This window comes from Aptenodytes patagonicus, chromosome 1 (genome assembly GCF_965638725.1).
Source record: "Aptenodytes patagonicus chromosome 1, bAptPat1.pri.cur, whole genome shotgun sequence".
NCBI classification, from domain to species: domain Eukaryota; kingdom Metazoa; phylum Chordata; class Aves; order Sphenisciformes; family Spheniscidae; genus Aptenodytes; species Aptenodytes patagonicus.
In genome coordinates, this window is record NC_134949.1 from 137,288,659 (window position 1) to 137,314,481 (window position 25,823).

The 25,823-nt window shown below is 45.6% G+C and overlaps 1 protein-coding gene across 3 annotated transcripts in view; it reads right to left on the reverse strand.

Moving 5' to 3' along the window:
- PTCHD1 (patched domain containing 1) overlaps window positions 1-25,823 on the reverse strand; it is a 40,285-nt gene that overhangs the window by 13,057 nt on the left and 1,405 nt on the right. The window contains exons 1-2 of one of the 3 annotated variants that reach the window (XM_076356256.1): window positions 18,390-18,415; window positions 12,839-13,499 (exon numbers count right to left, since the gene is read on the reverse strand). In XM_076356256.1, coding sequence (XP_076212371.1) covers window positions 12,839-13,499; window positions 18,390-18,398 — 670 coding nt within the window. In that variant the 5' untranslated portion in view covers window positions 18,399-18,415. Of the gene's footprint in view, window positions 1-12,838; window positions 13,500-15,924; window positions 15,951-18,389; window positions 18,416-25,823 lie in introns of those variants that run through there. The other 2 variants (XM_076356265.1, XM_076356247.1) reach the window with 2 other exon arrangements.

Consider the following 25,823-nt stretch of genomic DNA (forward strand, 5'->3'; position numbering starts at 1 on the left):
TTCAAAGTGGAGTGAAATATCATCCGCAGAGACAAACACCAGTTGAATTAACACGAAATAGCTAGGATGCTATAAATTCATATCCCAGCTTGCTGCCAATGCAGGCAAGGTCTCAAGAACTACACTTGTGCAAAATTAGTACATGGGAGATCAGAATCACACCGCAGGAATTGCCCTTTCCAAAATGATACCTGTAATAACATATGTTATAATGAAGGTGCAATGAATTTTCCTAGCTGACAGTATTAAAAATAACAATGTACACTGCTCAACTCTGGGATTGCTTTCCACAGTAATGTCAACAAAGAGGCTGAGATAACTTCCCCCTGCGGACTTATTTTTTCCAGCTAGATCAGTGAGCTCATCAGCTCCCATCTTCTGAAAAGCCAAACAAAACTGCTAATCCGGACTGCCTTTGTCACAGGAGTTGCAATCAACCAGTTGTTGACTGAATACGCGACCTGCCTCATGCGGCCTGTCCCAGCAGGCACGATTTTAACTCGGAACATATAGCAGGTTCAAAGTGCTACTGAATATGCAGGCAGAGCATGAGAATTTGCATCCAGTTGAAGCATATGGTTTCGTACCCTGTTCTCACTAAAATAATAAAATACTACAGCTAACTGAGATCCTTCAGCATGCAGACAGAATTAGCACCAAGCCTAACTTCTATGACAGTTTTCACTGAGTTTGTAGCAATTTAGAGGCACAGTGAGCCGAACAGTTAAATCATCGTTAGCATGCTGTTGCAACAAACTGTGGGTTACTCTAACCAATGTCCACCTTTGTGGTCCATAAACGGCGCTGCAACACTACAGTTTTGCTGCGTGAATGTCAGACCTCAAAGAGGGTGTGTATCATCAGACATCCCACCGCGCGCAGACTCGCCCGTCCCAAACATTTCTGCTGAGCAAAGAAAACGCACTGCAAATCCTACTTGCTTTTCCTACACTTGCCTGAGTATTTCTGGGAACCCAGTTCACAGTATAGGGTAAAATCCTATAGGATACTAACAGCCTATAAGGTACTCATCTGGTCAGCTGTGTTTCCAGGCAGCAGTGTTCGTCTCAGGAGAATTGTGGCAAGGGGACTGAGGGCTGTAGACAGTTGAGTAGTCTTAAATGCATCCTCATTTGCAAAGTGAGTGAAGTCCCAGCCACCCAAGCACAGCCTGACTTCATTTCATATCTCCAAGCACAGGTTCAAAGGGCAAGTAAGCCTGAACGCTACGTGCAGGTGTGGTACCTGGATTAAGAAGAACACATGAAGAGCGATATGGGATGGGATGTACATACTGTAGCTGTACATAAGCGTAGGCTGCACGTATTGCAACGCTTTCTTTACCTCCTGTCACACAGACCCTACATGTCTGTATTATAACTGAATTACAGGTATGACAACATAGCTCTAAAATATGATGACAATGCTGTTGGGTAGGTTCAGTATTTGCAATTTTTGTTCTAAAGACTACTGAATTTTACACATATATCACTAAGGTGTACTATGCCTGCAGATGTTAACATCCGACTTGGGATCTTCCCAGAAAGGAAACATACTGAAATTAGATATGTCAGTCTGTTAGGCATCTAGGCATGATACCAGCAGATCAATCTCTGGGATTGCTTTACATTTGAGTATTAGCCATTCACCCTCAATTGTCAGGTTGGTCTCTCCAACCGTGCTTACAACAGCACCGGCCATCCCAGTCAGAAAGCCCCAGGCGTGCCCATGTATTCCTCAACTTACTACCGGGATCAAAAACATGAGCGTCTTGGCGGATTCACACCAGATAAAAATCTGCCTCCGTCTCTGGAGAGAGAGTTGTGTTTTGTGCTGTATCTACTTGGCAACAAAATAAGAGAAACCGAAATGTTTAATAATACGCTCCCAGTATCTGCTGTGTTTCACAGCTGTGGGCGGCTGTGCCCACAGAAGTGCACCGCTGAAGAGAAAGTGTCCCCGTACAACACACTGTATTGGTTGGTGCATGCAGAGAAGAAATCTTCAACTGGTGCTCAGCGCTTCATGCTGAGACCACAATGTTATTTTTAGCCGTAGATCCTGCAGAAAGACTCTCTGGGCCATTAAGCCTGCGCTAATGCACAGGCAGGAAAACAGGGTGCGTCTGGAAATCCAGCACAAGGTTTATGCCTCATTTAGGTCTCGTGTTGCGCTGCCAAGCACAGCTTAAAAGGGGGCTACGTTCCTCGTAAGACTCACGTGGATCTGCTGCACTGGAGTCATTTTGATCCCAGTCTTCTCGCAATGGATGTCTGCCATAATATCCTACATTTTCTACATTTCTAAACTTAACTTTTGGAAATGCAGCATAGGATTAGCTCTCTGTTCTCCTGTGAAACAGTGTGTTTTGGTCAGGCGTAGCCCTTTCTGAGTTATACTAAAAAGTACATATTTGCACAAAGAATGCACTGACAAAAAGAAATCACCCTCGTGCTCTCGGTCTCACGCTAAATGGTTGGGACACAGTCAGCGATGCTTGGGGTACATGACGCATCCCAATTATAAACTCCCTAGTACTACCTTTTATTGTGGCAAACAAGCAACAATGAGCCGATGTTTTAGAAAATGGTACAAATCACAAGCTAATTTTAAGAGCGTGATCTACATATTACTATTGAAATGAAAATCAGACTACATATAAATCCTTAGCTCTGAAGAAATACATCCACATACACAAGACACATGTAGACATTCCTGTCATTTTTCTACCTATATAAGGGGAAAAGAAACAAAGAGAAGGAGAAGTATTTTAAATAAGTAGAATTACACAATGCATCAGTATTCATAGTCCTAGTCTTCACTACGATCCCTAATCAGCGATGGCAGTAACGTGGTTCGCCACTTTTTATTTTCGGAGTATGTGTATTTTAAAACTATTCATTATAAAAAGACATCTTCTCACTTAATATTGCATTTTCAAGTTATTTTTTTTAAACCATACCAAATTCAATTCAAATTAATAGCCTCTTATTATAATGATTATATGGGTAATTCAGCACGTATGTGGTTAATCTTGAATAGTCCCATTGATTTCAATAGAGTAAAAATTGCCTATTTAGGCTTTGGGAAAATCCTGGGTTTTTTGCTTGGATCACCCTTTTTGAGTATTGAACCAATGTAATATTTGAGATTTTGTTGTTATAGTGATAGCAAGAATGTCAGATAAGCACATTTTAAAAACAGAAATACATTTGAGAGAAAATTTGAGTGGCTTTTTTATTTTGAGAAAGACAGATAAGCAAAGCAAGTTATAGTTCAAAATCTACTTTTACATATAAAGTGAATATTTAGTTCCACTTAAGAATCGGTAAAGGCTTGTTTTGGCGTTTAAATAGCAGGCTGTCAACTCTGTTTAAATGTGTGACTTGCTTTCCTCTGTTTTCATGAAAGACCTGGCAAAAGTTAAAAGTCATATTTCATTCAGCGCAACAGAAGGAGCTGAGCGTTAGCGAAATCTGGTTTTAGCTGCTGGAATATTTACATCTGCACGGCGTGCTCATCTACCGACTACCCAGACCTTGTGCAGATCCGAACTGAAAGCATTTGAGCCAAACCTGCGCCGTACATGCAAGCCTGCGGTTCTGGGGTGAACAGCAGGGGAGCATCTAACTCCTGCTGGCCTTCAAAGGGTCTCCCTGCTCGGGAGTCCCCCGCTCCTCCCAGTAATGCCTCTTCGCTCTCTTTAACTCGGAAACATCAGAAAATCCCCCAGGAAGCACAGCACCCTGCCTAAGCTGTTATTTGAAGAGACAGGGAGAAAGGCTTAGTTTTGCCGCATGGAGGATGACAAGAGGAGGAGGGCACAGGGCTGCGGCTGCCCGCCACTGCTGCTGGCACAGGGTGTGGACCCCGGGGTGCACGGGGGGAGCCATGACCACCCGCTGCACCAGGGGAGCCGCACAGGACGAGAGAGTCCGATGCCAGGATAGTAAAGGAATGACAGATGTGGCTGGCAAGATGAATTTCCCCCATGATGCATGCACCTCAGGCCTCACTAGCCAAGGAGGTGGCTAGATGTAGAGTTAATATGTTAAGTACCACCAGCCTCATCTCGCATATGACATGCTTAGATTCGTATCAGCAGACAAAATTGCAAACTGATTTCCCCACAAAGTGAGTTTTTGACAGATTTTATGCATGCTGTGTAAAAAAATTACTTAAAGGTAAATGAAAGCTACCTGCAATCACCTGTGAAAGGTTAACATTTACCAGTTAGAGAACAGCCAAGTGACATACAGGATGTGACAGCTCCTGAAGACAAGAGTAAGACACAGTGAGTATATCTGGGGCAAAATCATGTTTGAAATCTGTTTTAAATTTTCTAAGCCCACAAGCCAAAATATCATTTGCTTCTAGGAGTGTTGTCCTAGTGGAATATGGGCCAGTGGAATACGGATCGGTTTACCACACTTAAAGTTCGCCTTTTCCGGTGAGAAAGCTGCAACCAAAACGTCTGAGGCATACCCTTAAATTCTCCTGTTTAAGTGGTTTATCATTACTCTTACTCGTAATACATGGATCAGCCACATGTGAAACACAATGTTCAAAATGTTGCAAAGCTTCAGTTAAAGCACATATGATCTACTATTTTTACTGATTTAAAAAAAAAAGAAAAAAAGAAAAATAATTACAAGTTTGGAACTCAGCTTGGGCTTTCCACCAAGCACCCAGACTTAACTTATTCCAATTTAACTTAATCCATCCCTGCAAGTGTCCTCTGCCAGAACGCAGAGGTCTCATGACCTGAAAATGGCAGGCCCCCTCCCTGCCACACATGGCTCTCGGCTATTGCCTATTTTGGGGGATGTCATTTACTACAAGCCCAAAACGTGTGCCATCTCTCTCACAGAAAGACCTAAAATGAAAAGTCACCTCAGTTCCTGCTGACCTTCCCCAGGTCTTCATTGACCATCCGAGTCCAGTACGCAAAGTATACCGCAAACATATATATGTATTTCCTACATGTATATAAAGAGATAGCAAAAGGTTTCTTTTCTCTAACCTTTGAACTTCTAATATATGTGGAAGTTTCTCTTGAAGGACTTCACTACTTGAAGAAAACCAGGATGTCAGAGCCAAACTCCCAGTACCTTTGACTGTTTGGGACTTCTCTGACAAGGCCCTCCATTAAACCATCGCACGTACTGACTTTCTGCAGTTAGAAGAATGCAGACAGTAAAAGTGTAACATCTTTCTGCTACTCTTTGCATAAATGAATGCTCACTAAATGTACTGCATCACCTGTAACACAATTTTCATATGAAACAAGTGTATATTGGAGCACCACCAGTCACGAGGAAATGCCTGATCTTACTCAATGATTGTACAGCACTTGGTTTCAATATTAAACTGTTCTCTGGACTGACTTCCTACAGATACAGCTCCTCTTTTCCAAAAAGCATTATATTTACTGAGTCATCGACACTCTTCTGGAGCCAAGAAGCATGTATGCGTGCAAGGATTTCACTGGGGTTTGTGGTGGTGAGGGGGGAACATGGACACACGTTGGCTGCATCACCATCACACGTGGCTGGCTGCAAGCTGTACTTGCCGCTTTTGCACTGCACAGGAAAGGGCTGGTACAAGTGTCTAAAATACTCTGCCACCATTTGTATTTTAAGCCTATTTCCTTCCCATGCATTAGTGGCTTCTTAGTGTTTGGGTTCCTCAAGGGGCTTGGGGCATCATCCTTCAGGAGAACTGGAGAGAGGGAGACCAGCAGGTGGAGGAGGTGGTTAATCACCTTGCCTTTGGGTGGAAAACGGACTTTGGTGAAAGGACTCATTAGTACATTGAGTGAGGAGGGGTGGCCTGGGGGCCTACTTCTGCTCTTCCCTGTGAGGAACAGAAATGCTGGGTGATGCTTGAGGGACTGCAGAAGATGCATGGCTGCTTAGAGAGCTCAGGAAGAGATTGAGGGACTGAGGAGAGAAAAAAGAGAGGAAAAAGGAATGACAAGGAAAGTGACATGCCTGGGATTCTGCTCAGGGTAGATAAAACCAGATAAAACCAAACTGTATTTATTTATTAGAAGAGGAATGAAAGGAACAAAACACAAAGTGTTTTAGGACTGTAACTGAGCTATGCAGGGTTGAACTGGGAAAGCTGAGCAGGTGGAGTGACAAAAACCAAGTGTACTTCCAGAGCACTCTTGAAGTCCTTTGGCAGTACGAAAAAAGCAAAGGATGAACGGTGGAAATCACTGGGAAATCTGAAGCAGCTGAGATACAACTGCAGGGTATGGTGGGGACCTGTTTGGGAGCCAAGGAAGTTATTGAAGAATATAGGGAAAGGGGTAGGAGCAATGGGCCCAGCTGTGGCTGAGGAGAGGGGAGGATGGGAGAGAAGAGAAATTAAAAAAACCCCACCCAAAATGGCAGAGGGGACACACTGGCAGGAGTGGGGAAAACAGGAGAAAAGATGAAGGAAGCTTAGGGAGACCAAAAGGTGCTGAGAGCTGTGCAGGCATGAGGAAGGAGATGCTGTGGCCTGGAGCAGGGAGATGGGTGAGACCTGCTGGAGGAGGCTGCCAGAGATTGCAAACGAGATGGATGAGATGGGAGAAAGGGGCAGGGGGGCAGCAAGCTGAGGCAGCCAGCTGAGGGAGGACAAGCTTCTTCCCAGCACGAAGAGATGGCAGAGGGGCAGCCTGACAGGGAGAGTGAGAAAGCTTAAGTCAGGGAATAAAAACAAGAGAGACTCAGTAAGCTTCACATTTTTATTAACTGACAACAGGAAAATCGGTGGAAAAGTACTATGCGAAGTCAAACATTTGTGTGTGTGTGTTACCTTTGTGTGTGGACTGAAGGGCACCAGGGAGACCTGTGCAGGGGCTGGTTCTCTCTCTTTGAAACTCTCCATATGTAACCAGTGTTGACACTTCAGTTTTACTGAATATAGCAAACACTTGGGTGCTTGATAGGGAGGATAATAAATACTTTTAGGGTGTACAAATTTGGCATATGTTGCAATTCCCTACCAGCATGTTCTTCCAGAAAACTGAAGAAGGAGCCGGGCTGGGCGCCTTATTGGCACCGAGGCGCAGCTCCAGCGAGCCACGTGTGCTGGCCCGTGCTGGCCCGAGCACCCTTGTCCTCTCAGGATTTTCGTGCTACTTGTTAGCTGCCCTGCTTGGTTTAGCTACCTGTTGCCTTCAAGGTCCCTAACCTTCAGCAATCCTCTCACTTGCCCTCCTGTGCTTTTCACTCCCATCATCAAACACACTGACCTCCCCTCTTCTTATGTTTCCTAACGTTTTCCTTCCGACCTTCTTTCCCAACTGTCTCTGACCTCAGATCCCACCTTTGCTTCTCCAACTTTTTGCATCCATAAAGCCCCTGTACAGATATCTCAGTTCACTCCTCCACCAGCATGGCTCTCCCCCAGGCAAGCCACATGGAAGGTGTGCGTCCAACAAATTTGTGTTTCTGAGAAGTGATCGGCACTTCTCTGCATCTGTGAGGTGCTCCTACGAGCCCTGGTACCTCCGGGTACCTCCCAAAGTGTTCTGCACCACTCCTGCTCCTGTGCCCCCTCCTGCCAGATGCAGCCCTGTACAGTCTCCTTCTCCCCCTGACCTTCCCCCCACTCATGACTGAACCTCAGGAGGACCCTGCCTGGGTCCTGCCCGACACTTCAACCTACTCCTTTCCAGTCGTCCCTCCCTGGACCTGCTCTGTTGACCATTTTCCCCTTCTCTCTTCCCAGAAAGGCCGTACTGACAGGGTGGGACGTGATGGGAGGATGGAGGAGGGCGGTCAGAAGAGGTATTTGCATTCGTCCCTGTTTTGCTGAGTTTCACACAAGGCTGGCTATCGTTTCCGTTTACAGCAAGCTGCAAGCTCAAGCTGCTCTTGTAACTGCTAACTGGTTTTCCCCTGCCAGCATCAGAGGCTAAATATAAGCCCATGGAGCCGGCCCTGCGTCCCTGCCCGTATCTGGCAGTGCCTGGCATTCCACCGCGATTTCACAGAGCCGATGCTTTTCACGAACTTGGCAGCTGAAGGGAGCCGCCTCTCCCCGAATAAGCTGTAGGAGTTTCTAGAGGAATAGGAAACAGATTGCTAGTTTTCTCTTCAGTGCAAAGGGCAATATTGCAATTTTCTTTTGAGTCCCTAAGTTAAATGCTGCGATCCACCTCTGGGAAGTAAAAAAAGTCACGCCAAAAACTTGTTCAGCCAGTGCTGCTTGTTGTCCAATGGTTTGTTTGGTAACACTGTGTTTTTTTTGAGGAAACTGGTATTTTTAAAGGATTGGCAGTTATTAAACAGCATTTCATGCGTAAGGGAAACTTATGATGAATACATTAGCATCTGTGCCAGACCAAACATCTGTAGTTTTTAATGGAGCAGGCAATAGGAAATAAGAATTTTAATTCTGCTTTTCAGCTGACACTATAAATCAGCTATTTTAAATTCAACCAAATTGAAGAATTTATTTTTTTAGTTCTTAGGGTCAAAAATGAATAGCCTTAGTTTGGCAAAGTATTCCACACAAACTAGGCATGTGAGTAATCTTGTCCTTAAATTACTTGTTTACACACTGATAAATGCGGATGATAGTTTTAAAAAACCACGGAGGCATATGCTAGTTCAAAATATGCCCAGGTGAATGGTGGGAGCCTGCCAAGTTTCACAGGCTTTAGGCTTCACTTTCACATTAGAAGTACCTGTATAAATCCAGAGCTGAAGAAGAAAAGTTCCCAGTTTGACTTGACAAGACATCCCTAGAGAAGAGAGCGGCTGCAGCCAGCCTGCCCTCCTCTGCTAGCTCGCCCCCAGCGCAGCCCCTCTGTGGGGGCTCAGGTCAGCCCCAGGCACTGCCTCCTGCCTTGCTCTCACAGCTGGACCGCTGGCGACCAAAGGGGGACCCCTGCTCTTTCGGTACCTGCTGGGGAAGGAGGTCTCTGGCAACATCTCTCCTGGCTTCAATTTTTGCCATTTGGTTAGCAACCAGTGAGGGCTAAAAAGAAACCTGCCACAACATAAAAATCGTCACGGTATTGACATAGTCAGGCTATGTACAGTCATCAATGACTCAGTTATTCTGACTTAATGAGTTACCTTTCGTGAGCTGGGTTACAGTAACCTGCCTTAATTAAAGAGTAAAATAAATTAGAATAAACTACCATGAAGGTGATTAAAACCAAAGCATGAAGTGTTTAAACCAGTATGTCATATTTAACAGGGGGGGTAGGCAAAAGATGTTCCTGCCTACACTTACACAGTCTGAGCTTAAGAGTGTAACTTGGTAAGCCACAGTAATTTAATAACTTAAAATTGTCCTATTGACGCAAAAGCTAAGGATTCAACACCTACAGAGGCTGGTACCCTTCACTATAGCTTGTTTGTTCTTAGAAATGGCTGATGCTGAAGGGACGTTACAGAAAACAGGATGAATGAAATCTAGTATTAAAGAACACACTGAACGGAGTATTTTGCAGACATACTGCCTGAATTATTAGAATGGGCTCGTGACTGGACAGAGTATTTAAACTACTCAGGAAGTAATTCTTGAAAATATGAAAAAAAAGCAGAAAATTGCAAAACAGTGCTGACCGACTTTAGTTAATGCATCTTGGAATTGCAGTGACGGTATCAAGATGAACTTAATGAACAGGAGAAATGGTGTGAGATAAACAAGCTATAATTCAGCAAGGACAATGGTAGCCTTCTACGTGTTGGTTGGAATAACTGATTGTGCAAACAGAGTAGAAAGTGACATGAAGATCTGTGAATTACCATGTGCCACCAACCAAATGCCAACCATTTCATACTGCTGAGAAAAAAATGCATGTCATATGGGGATGTATGAACAGGAGTGCCATATGCAAGATGTGTGAAATCATCCTCCTACTCTACTTGTTGCTGAAAGCCTCAGCCTGAATCCTGCACCTGGATTTAGGCACCGCACTCCACGGAAGATGTGGAGCGGCCAAAAGCAGGAAGATTGCTGGAATTCTGGTAAGCATAGTCTGAGGAAACCTGGGATGAAAGGGAAGAGGACTGGGCAAGTGACAGTGGTCCCAAATATGCAAAGAAAAAGAAAAGAAATTGTTTTCCAGATGCAGTGGATAAATAAGGAGGAGAGCTGAGTTACAAAAGGGGAATTCAGGTTAGACATGATGCAAATGCTGTAGCGGTAGTGCAGTGAAACACAGGGGGAAGCAGCCCAAGGAGGAGACAAAGTGCAGGGCGAGAAGCTCTGTTAGGAAAGACGTAATCTTGTCCTGTGGCAGAGGGCGGATGATGTCTGGAGAGTGTCCCCCCCCAGAGCTCTGCGATGCTGGTGAAAAGTTAAAAATCCTCAGCTGCTATAAACCGGGGAAACTTCATTAATGATTTATACTAGTAAAGGGGCCTTGCCTGAAATGTGTCCAGTGTAATCATTTTTTCTATCTAATTTTTGCTTTTAGCCATGAGATTATGAGTAATAGCTATGGGGCTACACTGTTAGCCAGAAATCCTTTAGCTTTCTAAAGGTCAGTTAATCTATGATCTAATCTGACGGACACTGAAATTAAGTGGAAGTAGTTCAGTGGGCTATAATGGAGGGTGGTTTGTGTCTCTAGCCTTCAGTTACCTTGAGTTAAAACACCCTTTATAAGCAAAACAACATATAGGCATGAAATAAATTTTGAAACGCATGCTGAATCTTTCTGTTGTACTGTAGGGAAAAAAAGGAAACCCTGCCTTTCTAGCTATCTGCTGGCTTAAAACAGTTCTCATTAAAAACTCCAGAATGCCTTTAGTGCCTTCTGTTCACCTGTTGATATTCCTGTCCCTTGGGAGATTTTATGCAGCTGGGGAAGCAGGCAAGATTCACACGAACTTGGCTGCTCTGCCTTGACTTGTTCACAGTGAGAACTGAGCTGCATATTTGAAACTTACTCCTTTTAAGAGTGGAATACCTCAACTAAGCAACACAAAAAAAAAAAAAACCAGGGAAAAAAAAAAGGAGAAGAAAAGCAGAGTTGGCTATACAGCTCAGCAGTTAAAGGAGCACTAAAATAGAAGTGTGAAACTTTTCATAGTTATCTGTAAGTCTTCAAGGATTTCAAGTCTCAGCCCAGTCACTATTAGTGAATTAAAGATCTGAAAGGTTGTCCCAGCGAGCAGATGCTTTGAACCCTAAACAGAGCTAATTATTGCATGTTTTCGCATCACTTTTGCCAGGTACTTTCATTTCATACAGCTGGACTTTAGACTGCTTTTCTACTACTCTTGCAACACATCTAGAAATCCCCTCCTATGTAATATTATACGTAATACACACTACTTAGTTTGAGGAATTGAATTTTATAATATATGCACAGGCATAAACACCCACAAAAGAAACCGAAGACTCAGGTCAGAAAGCTAGCCTTCTTTTGACTCTTTCTCGTGCTGCATTTCCTCTAGATTATAACACCGTTTAATTTTCATGGATGTCATCTGAAAATGAGAGCCGATGTAATGTAGCTGAATTCTCTTTGTCACTGAATATATTCTGTATGTTAACTGGTAGTGCGATGCACTGAAGCATAGTCTTTAATTAAAGTGCAACAATACCACAGCTACAGTACGGGCATGGCATAGGAACCTGGTGCTGGATATAAAAATAGCTGTGCTGAAACGTGTCATATCACTACACGATGTGACTAAGTCAGTGGAGACACTCTTACACTTGAAACCTGAAGTATTATTGAGCACTGATTTTCAGCTGGGGAAGCTGTGATCAAATCAATGCATGTATTATTCTCCACAAATGAATAACAGCATGAACGAGGACATATTAAACACCTACAGCGCACAAAGCTTTTCACACTGGTTATGAACCAAACACAAACAAAGAGGCTGTGAACTCTCCAGAGCTCTTGTTTTGTCTTCCATGAAGTGCTCCTGCCTGTTTGGATACAAGACGCAGCACCCCCACAAATGCCCTGGTGACAACAGGAGAGGGCACTAATTTTGGGTCAGGAGCAAGCTGACCTCCCTTCTCTCCTCCTCTTTCGTACCCTCGAGGAAAACAAAACAAAACAAAACAAAACAAAACAAAACAAAACAAAACAAAACCAAACCACCCTATACCCCACAGTGAGTGAAGGCAGTATGAAAACTGGGGAGATGAAGACACCTGTGCCGGCACCAGAGCCAGGGAGCAGCCAATGCCACTTCCCACTGTAGCCCTCCACCGCGGCATGCGCTGGCACTAACCGGACGGGTCCATCCCTGATCGGGAGAGGCAAAGCTCTCCACCCCAGGGCTGTGAAACCCTCCCTACGCTCGCTCAGCCAACACAGGGGCTTCAGGAGAAATGCAACCCAGAACCGATCGCCGCCTTTAGCCCACGGACAGGTGCCTGCCAAGCCAGGACAGCACCGCTCTGCTCTCTGAAGGAGCCAGCGCTTCCTAAATGCCCAACGCGTGCAGCCCCTTTGATTTGCCGGCACAGCTGACGCTGTCATTGCAGCACGGGGACCTCTGCAAAGGTTACCCTCCAACGCTGGCCACCAAAACCAGAATCAAACATCCACAGAAAAGCAGCAGCTGGGCTCCCCCTCTGCACAAGGCATGGCATTCGCACATCCTTGTTACTCGCTACTGTGCGGGCACCGCATCCTATGGCAGGGCGCTACGCCACGCCGGAGCCCCAGGCATGATTTTAACGTCCCGGCGCAGTACAAACAGTTTAGGAAAAGAGGCTGTGTGCATTTGGCACGGGGCAGCGTTGCAGGGAGGAGGCACCGGGAGCCATGCAGTGATGCTTCTCTGCTTGCTGGGAAATGCATCAGGGAGGCACAAACACACAAAAGACAGAGGAGATAGGAGATAGTTACCTAACATGACGAAGGGGATTCCCAGGAAGGTGGAATTGTATTTCCCACCAGTGAGATTGATGATCCCAGCTGCAGTCAGGGTGGCAAGGGTCACGGTCAGCAATCCCAGCAGGCCAAGCCAGGGTTTGCTGCGGACACAATCCTGCATGGAGCAGCAGAGAATGGCCAAGGTGACCACAAGGACCAAGCTTGTGATCAGGTAGCGTTCTGACACCCTGCTCGTCTTCTGGAAATCCTCCTTCAGCGAAGAAGAAGTAAAAGGATACATTTTGACTTTCCTGTTGGATTTCTGGAAAAGTTCAACAGTGTCACAAAAAATGGATTCCCACTTCTCTGCTACCATGTCATTCAAGGAGTTGATTGCCTGCAAGTAGTAGGTGAGCTGAATGGCTTCTGCAGACTTCACCCGGTCTTTGCTGTGCACAGTAACCCCACCAAGCTGATGCCCGTTATACACTTCCCTGCCATCCTTTAAGTGAGTAATCGGATAAGTGATTGCAAAATTAGTTCGATTAGAAGAACGAGCAGCCTTTAATTCCTCCAGTACATGCACTATGTCGTCCACTATGCATGTCTTGTCATTGTTCAGGATACATATATGGGCAAACGTGTAATTGAAACCAGGTCTTTGAACTTGGATCCTGGTCACAGCAGAGTGCAACTACAAGGGAAAGAGAAATCACACACGTTATTCATCAGTTCATCTCGCACAGTAGCAGCCAGAACAACAGCGGCTCCTCACCTCCGTCCCTTTCCTATTTGATCTAAGCAACAACAACAAAAGATCTGGTGACTGCAGTATTAATAGCACACTCATTGCAAAAAAAGGAAACATGCATTAAAATAGTAGTATTATTCCCCTACGTCCTTTGCTGGTAACTTGGGTGTGCCGTGACTTGCATCTGTGCCATGGGCATCTGCCGTTTGGCCTCTCTATATAAGCAAACTCAAAAGGCCTGGACCTCCACTTTCAAGTGATCTGAGCGAACATAAAAGGGAGAGCTACAGACCGACCGTTTCTGGGGACACTGTCGTGCTCGGGATTGCCAAATTACTCTCTTGACAGATAAACTTCAGGTTCAGAAGGCAGAAGAGCAACATGACCGGGGGTGCCACCCGCACGGGATGTGCCGGCAGCCTGGCAGCTGGCAGCGGCAGGGGACTAGCACTCGCTCAGAGTAAAGGACAGGCCACAGCTTCATGTCCTAAATGTAGAGATTGTTGGCATGGCAGGAGTAAGATAGCTGGCATTAATTAATTTGCCCTCTTTTCCCCTCCCTCTTTCTCCCATCAAATCCTCAGCAAGTCTGAGAGCGGGAAGTAATGGCAGAGAATGACACTGGTTTTCTCCTTCTCTCTCCAGGAGGTTGTGTTAATCAGGGAAGGCCCTAATTTTAGGGCCTGCAGGTTATTACCACTTATAGGGCTGCAGCTCTTAGTGCAGCCTCTTTTGTAAGTTGTTTTGCATCCTTCTGAAATTCGGCATGCTTGAGCTCTGACCCAAAGTGCATTCAGTTATTTTTGAGCATCAGAAGGGCAGGAAAATTACCCTCTCTTCTTGAAAAAATATAGAAAACTCTTGCAACCTTTTCTGAATCCGTTTTAGTCAACACCGAAGAAGCAAGAAATCTAAAAGATGGTAAGGGAATAGCTCTAATAGGCTGAGGTTACAGTATTTTTCAAAAGTAGAATATTGAGTTTGCTAATGTTGGGAGCCTTAGCAAAGTGCAAGCTGTTTTTTTGCACATTTTCCTTGCAAAATGTGCAGGCCTCACCCACCACCATCACCAATTAATTCCTTCTGTGCCGCTCTAGTTGTGCAGAGAGTACCAAGACCTTCTGTAAGGATGCTGCCGAGGCCAAGGTGATATTACCCACAGCCAGAAGTCTGAGCAGACTTTCCCTGCGGCTGTGATATCCTTCATCGTGGGTAGCCACAAAGTTCAGGAAGGGGCTCCCTCTGCTCTTTTCCAGCTGGCATGGGGGGTACCTGACATTCCAAATGCCAGGGGGCCCTGCACGCCGCTGCGTACGTGCTTTGTGCATGGCTCGGTGAGATACGTGATTCTCTCAAGGTGTCAGCAGGGACGATGCAGAGGGGCGTGTGCCCCTCGTGCTGCCTGGTGCCAGTGAACCCCGTGGACATGCCAGTCTGCATAGCCTGGTTGCTTGGGTGGGCATGTCTTGCTGCTGCGGGGGGAGCAAATCACTGGATCCGCTCTGAGGAACTGCATGGATTTATCCTTTGGTCCCTTTTACACCGAAGGAGATGGTCGTAGGAGCATTGCAAAGGTGTGGCGACACAACCAGGGCTGATAAAGAAGGAGAAGCCCTCCTTCACCTGCAAAACGGGGAGACCACAGCTCTTCCAGGGAGCTGAAGAGCCAAATTAAGAATGGCTATAATTTCTTTTCCTTAAAGGGGGGATAGTTACTTTCTGCCTTCAGATTTTGAGCAAGACAATGAAAACTGGCTACGGGGAGATGATTCCTTTTTTTTCTACTTGCGTATGCTGTTTTCCACTGCAATCCAAAGAGGGCAGGAGGCTCTTATGCCCAGTAAAGAGGCTGGGATTAGGTGATATTTAATGGAACTAGTTCCTTCTGAAGACAAACACTGACTAAAAAAATAGAAGATACGGTACATGAGAGCGGTAGAGCTTATATACTCATCTGGTGGCAATGGACAAAATGTCTAATAACCATGGCTAAAATCCTGCGTCTGTTGAAGTTAAATAGTCATCGTGACTTTTGTGTGGTATTTCAGACCTATTTGCAGACACCCCCCCCCCCCCATTTATATGGTACTATGAATCTGATTGTTTTGTGATAACATTGCATAATCTGTGATGGGTATAACTTTAGTTACGCTGCCTCTGTTCCTCAGGATGATATGACATCATATTGGGAAAGATTACAAAACTATATTCTCAACTTGTTTCTCTAGCAGTTTGGGGGTGTATTTTTCCACATTTGAGTAGTTTTTATTTTCGACAGAACAACAGTTCAATATTGACATTAGAAAGATAGGTTTGAGAAATGAACTGAACTAACAAATCTTTTCACAGTACTGTGAGAACACAATACCTGGCCATGTTGAGAAGCAAAATTCTTCATCGTGGTGGAAGAACAAATCTGTGGAACAGATCAGGGGCTTTTGCACAACTTTCTTCTAAAATGAAACAAATTAAAAGATTTGCAGGAACATGCCAAAGAAATGAGCCTGTATGGGGAATTCTTCCCATCTTTCCAGTTTGTTTCTGCAAAGCTCTGCTTTGCAAGAGCTGTTTTGGGGTATGAATTCAAATGTATGTCATTACAGTTTGGGGAAAATGCCCTGATTTACTGAATCAAAGACAGATATCTGATTTTAAATTTTTTACAATGGCAGCTACTGTATGGTTTTCATTGACAACGGTTGTAAAATCAGATGTCATATAAAGAAGCGCAGCTGAGGACAACTAGGAGGAATATAAGGAATTTCCTGCCTGTGTTAAACTCACAATACAAGTCCTTCAGAGAGGATCCACCAAGTGACACAATGCAGAAGAAACTAAACTGTCATGCAACTTTTATCAAACAATGTGTGTTGCTATTTACCTACCCCGCCTCACTGCTGCATTTCCTTCCTTCTACATCTGAAGCACTTTCTTTTAATATTTAGGTTATAAAATAACCTCATCTGTCACAGCTGTTACTTCACCTTTAGTGAAAGGCTAGAAGCTAAATGTCATACCGAAAATACTCATTTCTTCTTGGAAATGATCATTTCAGACTCAGGAGCCCGTTCTGCGACAGTGGCCCGGTGCTTCCTGCAAGGCCATGCTGGGCTGGACCAGGCACCGCGTGGGGGGACCTGCCCGTCGCACCTCCCAGCGATGGGGCTTCGGGGAGGAGAGGGGAGCAGGCAGCCAGCTCTGCATCCTGGCACATCCCGGCAGCCGAGCAGCCCCCAGAGCCGGCTGCAAGCTCATGCAGTTTAGAGCAGCTCTGAGACGTACACCGAGCTTTACCAGTGGCCACAACGTTTGGTCTCAAATTGGAGGCAAACAGCCAAAGAGGAGGAAAACCTGCCATCCCCTCCATCCCAGCAAAGTATGCCAAGCACTGCCTCAGCACACCCAAGGATTCAGCTCCGGGAAGCCCAACTCAGACTTTCACCCTCAAGACAAACACATCACTTTACCTGCACTTTGCTTTTTCAGACCAGATCCTAGAAAAACCCCCTCTGTCGCCTCAGTGCAGGGCAGGGGTGTGCTGCAGCATGGCCGCAGGCTGTCTCTCTCCCTTTGCTTGCCCGTGGCAGCCTGTGCGCCGCAGGGCTGCCGCCTCTTCCCCACCGAGAGCTACAGTCCCACGGCACTCTCCTCTCTGCTGCCATGCTGGGGATTCAACTGCGGCCACGCAGATTTTTCCACTCGCATCCAGAGCCCACACCCATAGCCCCAAGTGACTGGCTTCCACAGAAAACGGAAGGTCCAAGAGGTTACAAGGGCACGTCCTACGAGTTCAAGGGATTACACGGTCTGCAGTTTGGCTTGTCTATGGTACACCAGGAGGTCCCCCAGGAAACTTCAGTTTGTTAACAGGAGATGGTAAAGCCTGTTGTGATGGGGACAACATTAGCAATATGCTAATGCATAATGCATATTGCACTCCTCAGTGCAGCAAATTTTAATAGCAAGTAACCATATTCTGAATAAACCTGGCACATAGTACTGGGACAAATGACTGACCACCAGATTCTCATTTATCCAGCTGTTTTCTTATCCTTACCAATCCTATTAGGAGAAAGGGAGATTTAAAGGAGTAACAAAAGCTGAATGCATGGTTTTTCTTGAAAGGAGACATGCACTGCTTGCTCATTGCTCACAGCTTTTTCAGCTAGCTAACAGTGCAAGGAACCAACAAGCAGTTCACTGCTGAGATGCCAGAGCACTGCAGCATGAGAACTGCACAGCATCGCCTAAGCTCCCTTGCCACGGTGGCACACTGTCCCTGAAAACCCTCAGGCAGAAATAATAACTGCCACCTCCCCCTTTCATCGTTGTTTAAACGGTAACCATCACTTGCAGTTCCCCTCTCCCTTCCGAAAATGGTGTTTATGTGTGTCCCATACCATGCCAGAGATTTCTAGAACAGAGTTTTCTCTTCCTCCAGCCTTTAGCCATTCGTATTTGGTAACATCTTGGTCTTGGTCTTTGTTTACTCTAAGTCCCATGCTCACTCAGTTATTTATTTTACACAGAGAGGAAAGATGGCTTCAACCGGGAGACAAATCCCTTTCTGCAAATACCTCCAGCTGAGGGCTGTACTGGTCTCATGCCTCCACACCAAGCCATGTTTCAGCCTGTGGCATGGCTGACAGATGAGAGGTGGCGAAATTGCGCTGTCCCACCAGCTGGTTTTGCCTGCGGGCCCAGGAAGGGATACCAGGAGGCAAAACATAAAACTCCCTCACTTATCCTGGGCTAAACCATTTGCTCCAGGGCCTCAGAGAGCCGTGGCTGCAAAGGTTTCTTCAAGCTGTTTTTGGCTGCCGGTCCTCCTACCTCTGCCATCAGCACAGGAAGGCAGGTGCCAGGAACTAGAGCCCCCCAGTAGGCTCAGTTAGGCTGTCCCGGGATGGCGAAGCCCCGCACCAGGCTCTGCGAGATGGCTCTTCCCCATACAGAGCTTGGCACAACTTTCAGCAGTGGCGGCAAAGCTGAACCTGAAGGCAAAGGGGTTGTACTTAGAGATGTATATTCAGGACAGAAAGGAAAGCCTGATTTTATTCTTGAGTCCATGCAAAAGATGCAGGGAGCTACAAGAAGGGGTGAGGAAAACCTCTAGCCCCTTTGCTTTGTTGAGAAGTCCTTTCTTTAATTCAAAAGTGAGCAGTATTACCAGAATTTTGTCAATTTAATCAGGTAACGAAAAAGTCTGCAGCCTCCCTGTGAAGCAAACAGATCCCATCCCAGCAGGGAGGGGTTAGAAACTGCTGATTCATTTGCAAAATGGTCCAATCCCAGAAATCCTTTAAGCCCACATCACATAATCTGCTACCCCGATCAAAGCTATGGGCAAAGGGGACGAGGCATGAGGACCCAGCGATGGCCACTGGTGTCCCACACGGGTCTCGCCTCGCTGGCGGCACAGCTTTGCTCCCAGGGAAACTCCACGGTGAGAGCGACAGCAACATGCAACGGGACACTTCAGTCTTGCCAAGCTCCTATTCCCAGCTGATGGAGAGACATCCTGACTCCCGTAGGAGCTGGATCAGAGTCGCAGCCACCATTTTTAACATTAAGGATGTGTACAACTACCTCCTGCTTATCATATATACCGCAAAAATGTATTTGGTTTTGCTGCTGAGCGGTGACGTGCAGTGTTTGATAGAGAATATCGCTCATCGTAAGGACTTGACTATGCTTTGTTACTTGACATACAGTCGATGTATGGCCAACTAGACAAAACCAGCTAGATATACGGATGTCCTCCTGTACTGCAAATGATCTGGCACATAGAGAGACATATTTTACTCACAGGAATAAGATCTTTGCAATGCCGTATTACTTTTTTTGTTGTTGCTATTATTTGACTCTAATAGTCTTTCAGTCTACATCTGATGGTTCAAATTAAAAATGAGCTTCACTCTAGTCAGTGTTGCCAACTCTTACAATTTTTTTACTGTCATTTTCACCAACTCTGGTTTTTCTCTGAGCCCTGGAGCCTGAAGTATTGTGATTTTTTTTGAAAAATCTCAGCTTTCATTAAAAAAAAAAAAAAGTCTGATCTCATGGTTATGGACGAAAGCCTGAGAAGGCTCAAAAATAAAGTGACGAATGAACTCATTACCTATTACTGCTTAAAATCTTATCACTGTTTTGGGTTCAAGACTGAAAAACTAGAAAGTAGGATGAAGACAATGATTTTAAACATGGGCTTCGTTTTCATGGGAAGCTGGTTTACTCTTTTGGTAATTTTTACAGGTAACTTGTGCCAAGGAAAACGAAGAGGAAAAAAGCCTTTAATGGATAGCTATAAATTTCTCCACTTTTTCTATGATCTCAGTAATCTCTAGCATTTCATATCTTTGCAGAGCGCTTTTTTATTCACTTCAAGAGATGGCCTCAGTCAAAATGTAAAAGAGTTATGAGAGGGAAAAGACTTGCACAGCTCCCAGCTTAATTCACGAAAGAAAACACTGTGGGCTCCGCAGGCATGGGCAGAATTAAATGATTAAGAGTGTATTTTCACCAGAAGAAGGTGCAGAGAGGGAAGGCAAGGGAGCCCCTAAACAGGCCTGTGCCCTGCTGTCAGTCTGAAACCATGGGTCCAGGGCAGAGGTGGTGCCCACCAGCCTCCTGACCAAACCAGTCTGGCCGAGGGATGGCGAGTGTGCACACAGCTGATGGAGGAAGCCAACAGATCCTAACGGCTCAGGATAAACACGAGAAGTTGCAGCTGGAGAGCATACAGCGAGGATCGCTACGGGTAGCTGGGCTCTTTTTCTAGCAGTCCTACAATCAGGTTTCCTGAAGAGACGCTAAGATACTAATTATGCAAGCTATGTATTTTTACAACTACTTCTTTCAGCTGTCCAAAACATGGTGAATTATATTTTCTCCAAACAATTTTCATGTAAATAAAATCTAAAAATTGTTCAAACTACAAGTCATCAACTGAGGGACAACTATTAGTGCTCAAAGTGGCAGATGTGCGTGCATTTACATTTCCATCTGCCTTCTTGGTAGCTACAGAAAATTGCTAGATACGATTTTTTTTTCTAATCTGAAGTGGAGAAGCTCTTCTAATCAATACCATCTTAATTCTGACAATCGCCCTGGTAATTTTGCCTGAATTTGTCCCACCGAGAGAAGCCCGGTTTTCGGGCCGACCGCTGCCGGAGGACGGGATGCCTGGGCAGCAGAAACCCCTCTGTGCAGTCTGGTGTGCGGCTCTGAGATCAATTTTTCATAATCGGGGAAAAAAAGATGAAAACTTCGCTCCTGTGGCTGATCTTGCATCAGCTCCACCACCTGTGGCCTTCTCCACGCGCCCCAGGCCTCTTCATAAACATCCCTCCAACCTTACGCTGCTTCTCAGGGGGCTGGAGACACGGTGCAGGCTCTTGCCAAGGGCTCCTCCAGCAGAAGTGTGACGAAGAGTCCCTTCCTCGCTGCGGGGAAACCTCAATAGCTGCAAGTTCATAGCCTACCGCGTTAATTAACGACTCAGCTCCCCATTCTCCCTTCCAATAGGAGAGAGGGGGTTCTCCTGCTGTAAACCCCAACTTAAAGGGAGGGCCCAGTCACAGCTTTTGGGAAGCCCAAATGTGGTTGCTGGGGAGCCCCGGCAGCTCTCCTCAAGCCTTGCGGCACTGCCTGGGGCGCTGGTGGCCTGGCCTCGGTGGCTGTGATGCATGGAGGTGTCTAGCCTCCGATGCCTGCCTTGCCCGCTTGCTGCGCTTTCCCGGAGGGTCACCCGGAGGGATGACGTCCCCTGTCACAGACTTCCAGCCATGTATTGAGAAAATCTGTCCCCCGTGCGCTCTGTTAGATGGGAGGCGAGGTCTGACAATCCAAGGCAGGAAAGGTGATGCAACACGGGGCGCTGGGAGTTCCTAGCACGGGCTGCCTGGCTGGCAGCAGCTTGGGGTGCAGGGTCGTAGAGGAGCATCACACCACGGCGTGAGGCAGGAGGGAGAGCGGAGGGGCCCCGTGCCGGCCGGTGCTGCTGGAGCAGGGCAGGGGGGCGGTGGGGACCAGTGGGATGCGGTCACCCTCCCAGGCATGGGCAACTTCAGGACTTCTGCTCCAGCCGCTGGCCAGTGCCTGCGGGAGAGATCAAACCCTCTCGCCCACAGGAACCACGCCGAGGAGCTGCTGCTGCTGACACTGGGAGCTCAGGGGGGTTTCTGTACACGCTTCCACGCTGTCCTTGCAGCGTGCTATTTATCTTCCCTCTTCCCTGGCTGTGCCCAGATCTTACCTGTGTATCTTAATTCTCATCTGTTTTCGCATAAGATACATTTTAGCCCTGCAGCATTGTGCTGCTATGACAACAGGCTTGCACTTCTGCTGCTTTCACACCCTTGTTTTTCTTGTATTAGGACTCTTCCTCTCATCTTACAGCCCTGCTCTAAAGACATGACTTCATCTTTCATCTATTTTTTTTAATCAGAATTCACTATCTGTTCTGTTGACTGTTTTCTTAAAAGTGTTTTTAGTGCCGGAGCTACCTAGAGAAGGTGGAGACCTACTACATCCACTGCTAGATCCACAGTTGACTGCCTGTGCGCAGGCATTCAGAAGTAGTAGAAGTTTTAAAATAAAGGGTACCTTGCATTAGCCAGGATTGCGACAGACCCAGCTTCGGCTCTGCTGAACAACCAGAAACCACTTCCACCAACTTTGAAAATAATGGCTTAAGCATGCCATGTTTGTACAGCAAAGCAATTGGAAATACCACAGACACGGGAACATAAATATGGTTACTTCCTCCACGAGTTTCCTCACGCATAGAAAATAAGTAAGTGAGGAAATCTGGGAAGACCACAGACGGAGCGTGCAGGCACACACATCAACAGGGACATAATAATTAAGGAGCAGAGAGAGGAAATAAAACCCCAGCAAGTACGAGGTCTACAAAATTTTGAAGTTAAACTGTTTTGTTCTGCAGTAATCAGAAGTTATGCAGTTCTTAAATGTGTCCTTAAACAGAAATACCTAATTTTACTATTTGTTTGCATGTTCCAATAGATATTTAATCAGTTATCTAGATCTATTGATGGCCAGTTTATAGGAGAGGGGTGATGTATAAGCACTGACGGAAAATATGTAGTTAGGAGAAGTTTCTTTAAAAAAAATAAACCCTCACCTACAGATTTTCATAAAGGCGAATGCAAATACAATCCCCTTCAGTAAGGCATGTTACATTTCAATCCCTTTTCATCTTTGCATCCTGTCATCTTAAGTGAAGTTTTTGCCAAAAAAATATTAGTACTGCGTTATTGTCATAAACACAATAACGTAAGTGGAAGAGAGGATGTTCTTCTGCAAAAAAAGGAAACCTTCCATTTAAAAAAAAAGCCTTTTGTATTATAACGCAGTTAACTCACTGTAAGTATAGAGGAATGAACAGGCTCAAAAGGATGGGTGTCTCAAATTCTGGCTAAATTAGAATATATCTTCTGGGGTTCAAAAATCTGGCTAGGTCTGGATTTCCAGTAAGTCTGTATGCCTTCAACCTACCAAGTTTCTAGCTGCAAGTGGAAATACCACCATGAAATGGTAGGGGGCTGCTCTAACACTATTTTTAGGTGGGATTCTAGGCTTAGACAATTTCTACAGATAGTATCTGTAGAAATCTTCATAATCACCTGAACTTCTGCATGATGGTCCACACCAAATATCCCAATTATTTTTGTTTCTCCAAGCACTTCTTGGAAATACAGGGGTAAAAGCACACTTTCTTCAGTTAGGTGTTTTTAATTCCTACCCCTCTCTCTCTTGAAAGAGTGAAATCTTGAGGAAGAAAGGTCCTGCACACCAACAGCACAGGATGCCAGTGCCCTGTGCTCAGCTATAGAGCAGGTACATCGGTGAGTAAAATTTCATTAGTGCCCTCCCACAGTGTCTCAGTCTCAGGATGCCTCTCTTGCATATCTGAGACTCTCCCGAGGCTTTTTGTTGGATCATCTGTTCAAGGCCAGAGATTCAGGATACGTTTAGGTTTCTCCCTTTCTTCTGCAAATGACTATGCTAGCTGGAAACGCAACATTGGGATGGCAGGCCTAGAATGGTTTGAGCATTTATGGGGAGCTATGAGAACTATGGATGGAGATTTATACAAAAAACAAACAAAAAAAAGGGTACTTGGCATCATCTCCAAGTCAAAACTATTACATAAGGCAGCCACACACCTCCCTGCTAATGAGCAGGAGAGACCTTGTGTGGAGCAGCTTGTACATTCAGCAAGACCTGCCACTGTCATGTGAGCAGCCAGCGTCGCGCTGGCAGATGCATGCTGTCAGCGGGGAGTCCTACGGCAGCTCCTGCGCTGGGAGCGCCGCTTGAGGTCTGGGCCCGAGACAGTCGTGAGGCTGAGCCCTTCCCTAAATCTCTTCCCGGCCAGCCAACAGGGTATCGTGCAGTAGTGGTAACGGCGAGTTTCTCGGGCTGACAATGTGCCCACGAGCAATTGCACTAAGCTAACCAGAGTATTTTAGAGATGCGACCAAGGAAGTTATTTCATTAGCTAATTAATTGATTAGGATGTTAGAGTGATTAACTTTTGACAGTACCAGCTATGTTTCAGTTTCAACTGCTCAGACCCCAAAACTTTGTATCCTTTTACAAAGGGGCAATAATGGAAGCTGACTTCTTCTGCCGAAACCAGAGGAAATCTTCTCCTTCCCTTGCCATGTGACTAGGGTAGCTGTAGCTGTTCAAGGCTCATTCCCTTCCCTCCTTGGCTGATGAGGTGGGACACGGCAGGTAAGGAAACCGAGAAGAGGTGCTGCAAGAGCAGCTGGCGCCTGCCTTCGGCAACCATCCTCCTGGGTCTCCCATCCTCCTGCTAGTGGGTGGAGATGCAGCAACAACCATGCGGGAGGAGCCAGCGTCCAACCTGACGCCTCTTCTAAAGCAAAACCTCTCCTGCGGGGAGGTCATCCTTCTCCAGAAAAGGAAAGATAAGCAAATGCTGCTGTATAGGTTCTCTGCCCTGACTGTGCCTACACGGCAGCACTTTCAGGAACATAGGTGGGATTACTCCATGATTTTACCCAGGACGCTTATTTACAAGCACAGCACTTTGAGTTGCTTGGCTCCAGGCTGGGGCTGGGGATGCCTTTGCTCCCTTCTCCCCTTCATGCAACTGCATATATATATATATATGAAAACCTTGATGGCCACCTTTCCCTTTCTCCTTCCCTTGGTGAGCCCTGTTGACACAAAATGATGTAGCCCTGCATCACCACGGATGTAAAAATATTGGGAGGTAGGAGCCCTCCCTCCCGTTTTGCTGTGCTTTGACCCACAGGGCTGTCCACAGGGTTGGATAGGCAGCTGCCTGAGCCTGGCTCTGCCCACAAACAGAAAAATAATTAGGACAAAGGACATAATCTATTCCGCACAAGACATACTGGAATTAATTAGATAAGTAAAGAGTTGGAAATAATGCATCAAATATGCCTGACAATGTCAGATTAATAGTAAGAGTAAACAGTCAAATGGCAATGGTGTTCACTATCTCGCTAAATGAAAAATAATCATTTTGTTAGCAAATTCTGTCTATTAAAAATGAGGCAGTGTTAAATACTGACAGAACTTTCTAAGTTATAGCTCTTTTGCTGATGTGATAAATCTTATGCAGAAGTTTGCTTGCGGAAAGATCCTGAGTACCATTTATATGTGTGTCACTATGCTATTGATAAAACTACAGATCTCCAAAGAAAGCAGTACAGAGAAAAAAAAATCCATTATCATTATTATCCTATGACTGGGTAAATGTGCACATACTGGATGCGAATGCAATTCATGGTACAAGAAAATGAAGGAATGAAAACCATCTCTCTGGAGTTTTCTCGTTTGCCAGTAACATTCCTGCTACTGTACTTAGTGAGTCAATGCTCATTAAATCTGTTTGCTGATTACTGTTGGTAATATGTCAACAGCAAAAAAAGGAAAACATAAAATACTGAGTGACTCTGTACTATAGTTCCGTATGTGCCTACAGTGGAAATAAAATATAAATAAATCCACTGTAACAGTTATTTCCTTGTTTAGTAAAGAGTGAGGTCTCCCCAAAGTCTCTTACAATAGGTATTTGCATATATTTTCTCATTTTAGAAGAGACACTCCCTGAAGCGATTAAGAAGAATTAACACTGGCTTTTGTATGGGCTGACAGTTTGACATTCGGGGAGGGGGGGGGGAAGCAATGCTGAGTCTCCGGGGTTTCCACGAGGCAACAGCGAAAACGTGCAGGACTGAGCTA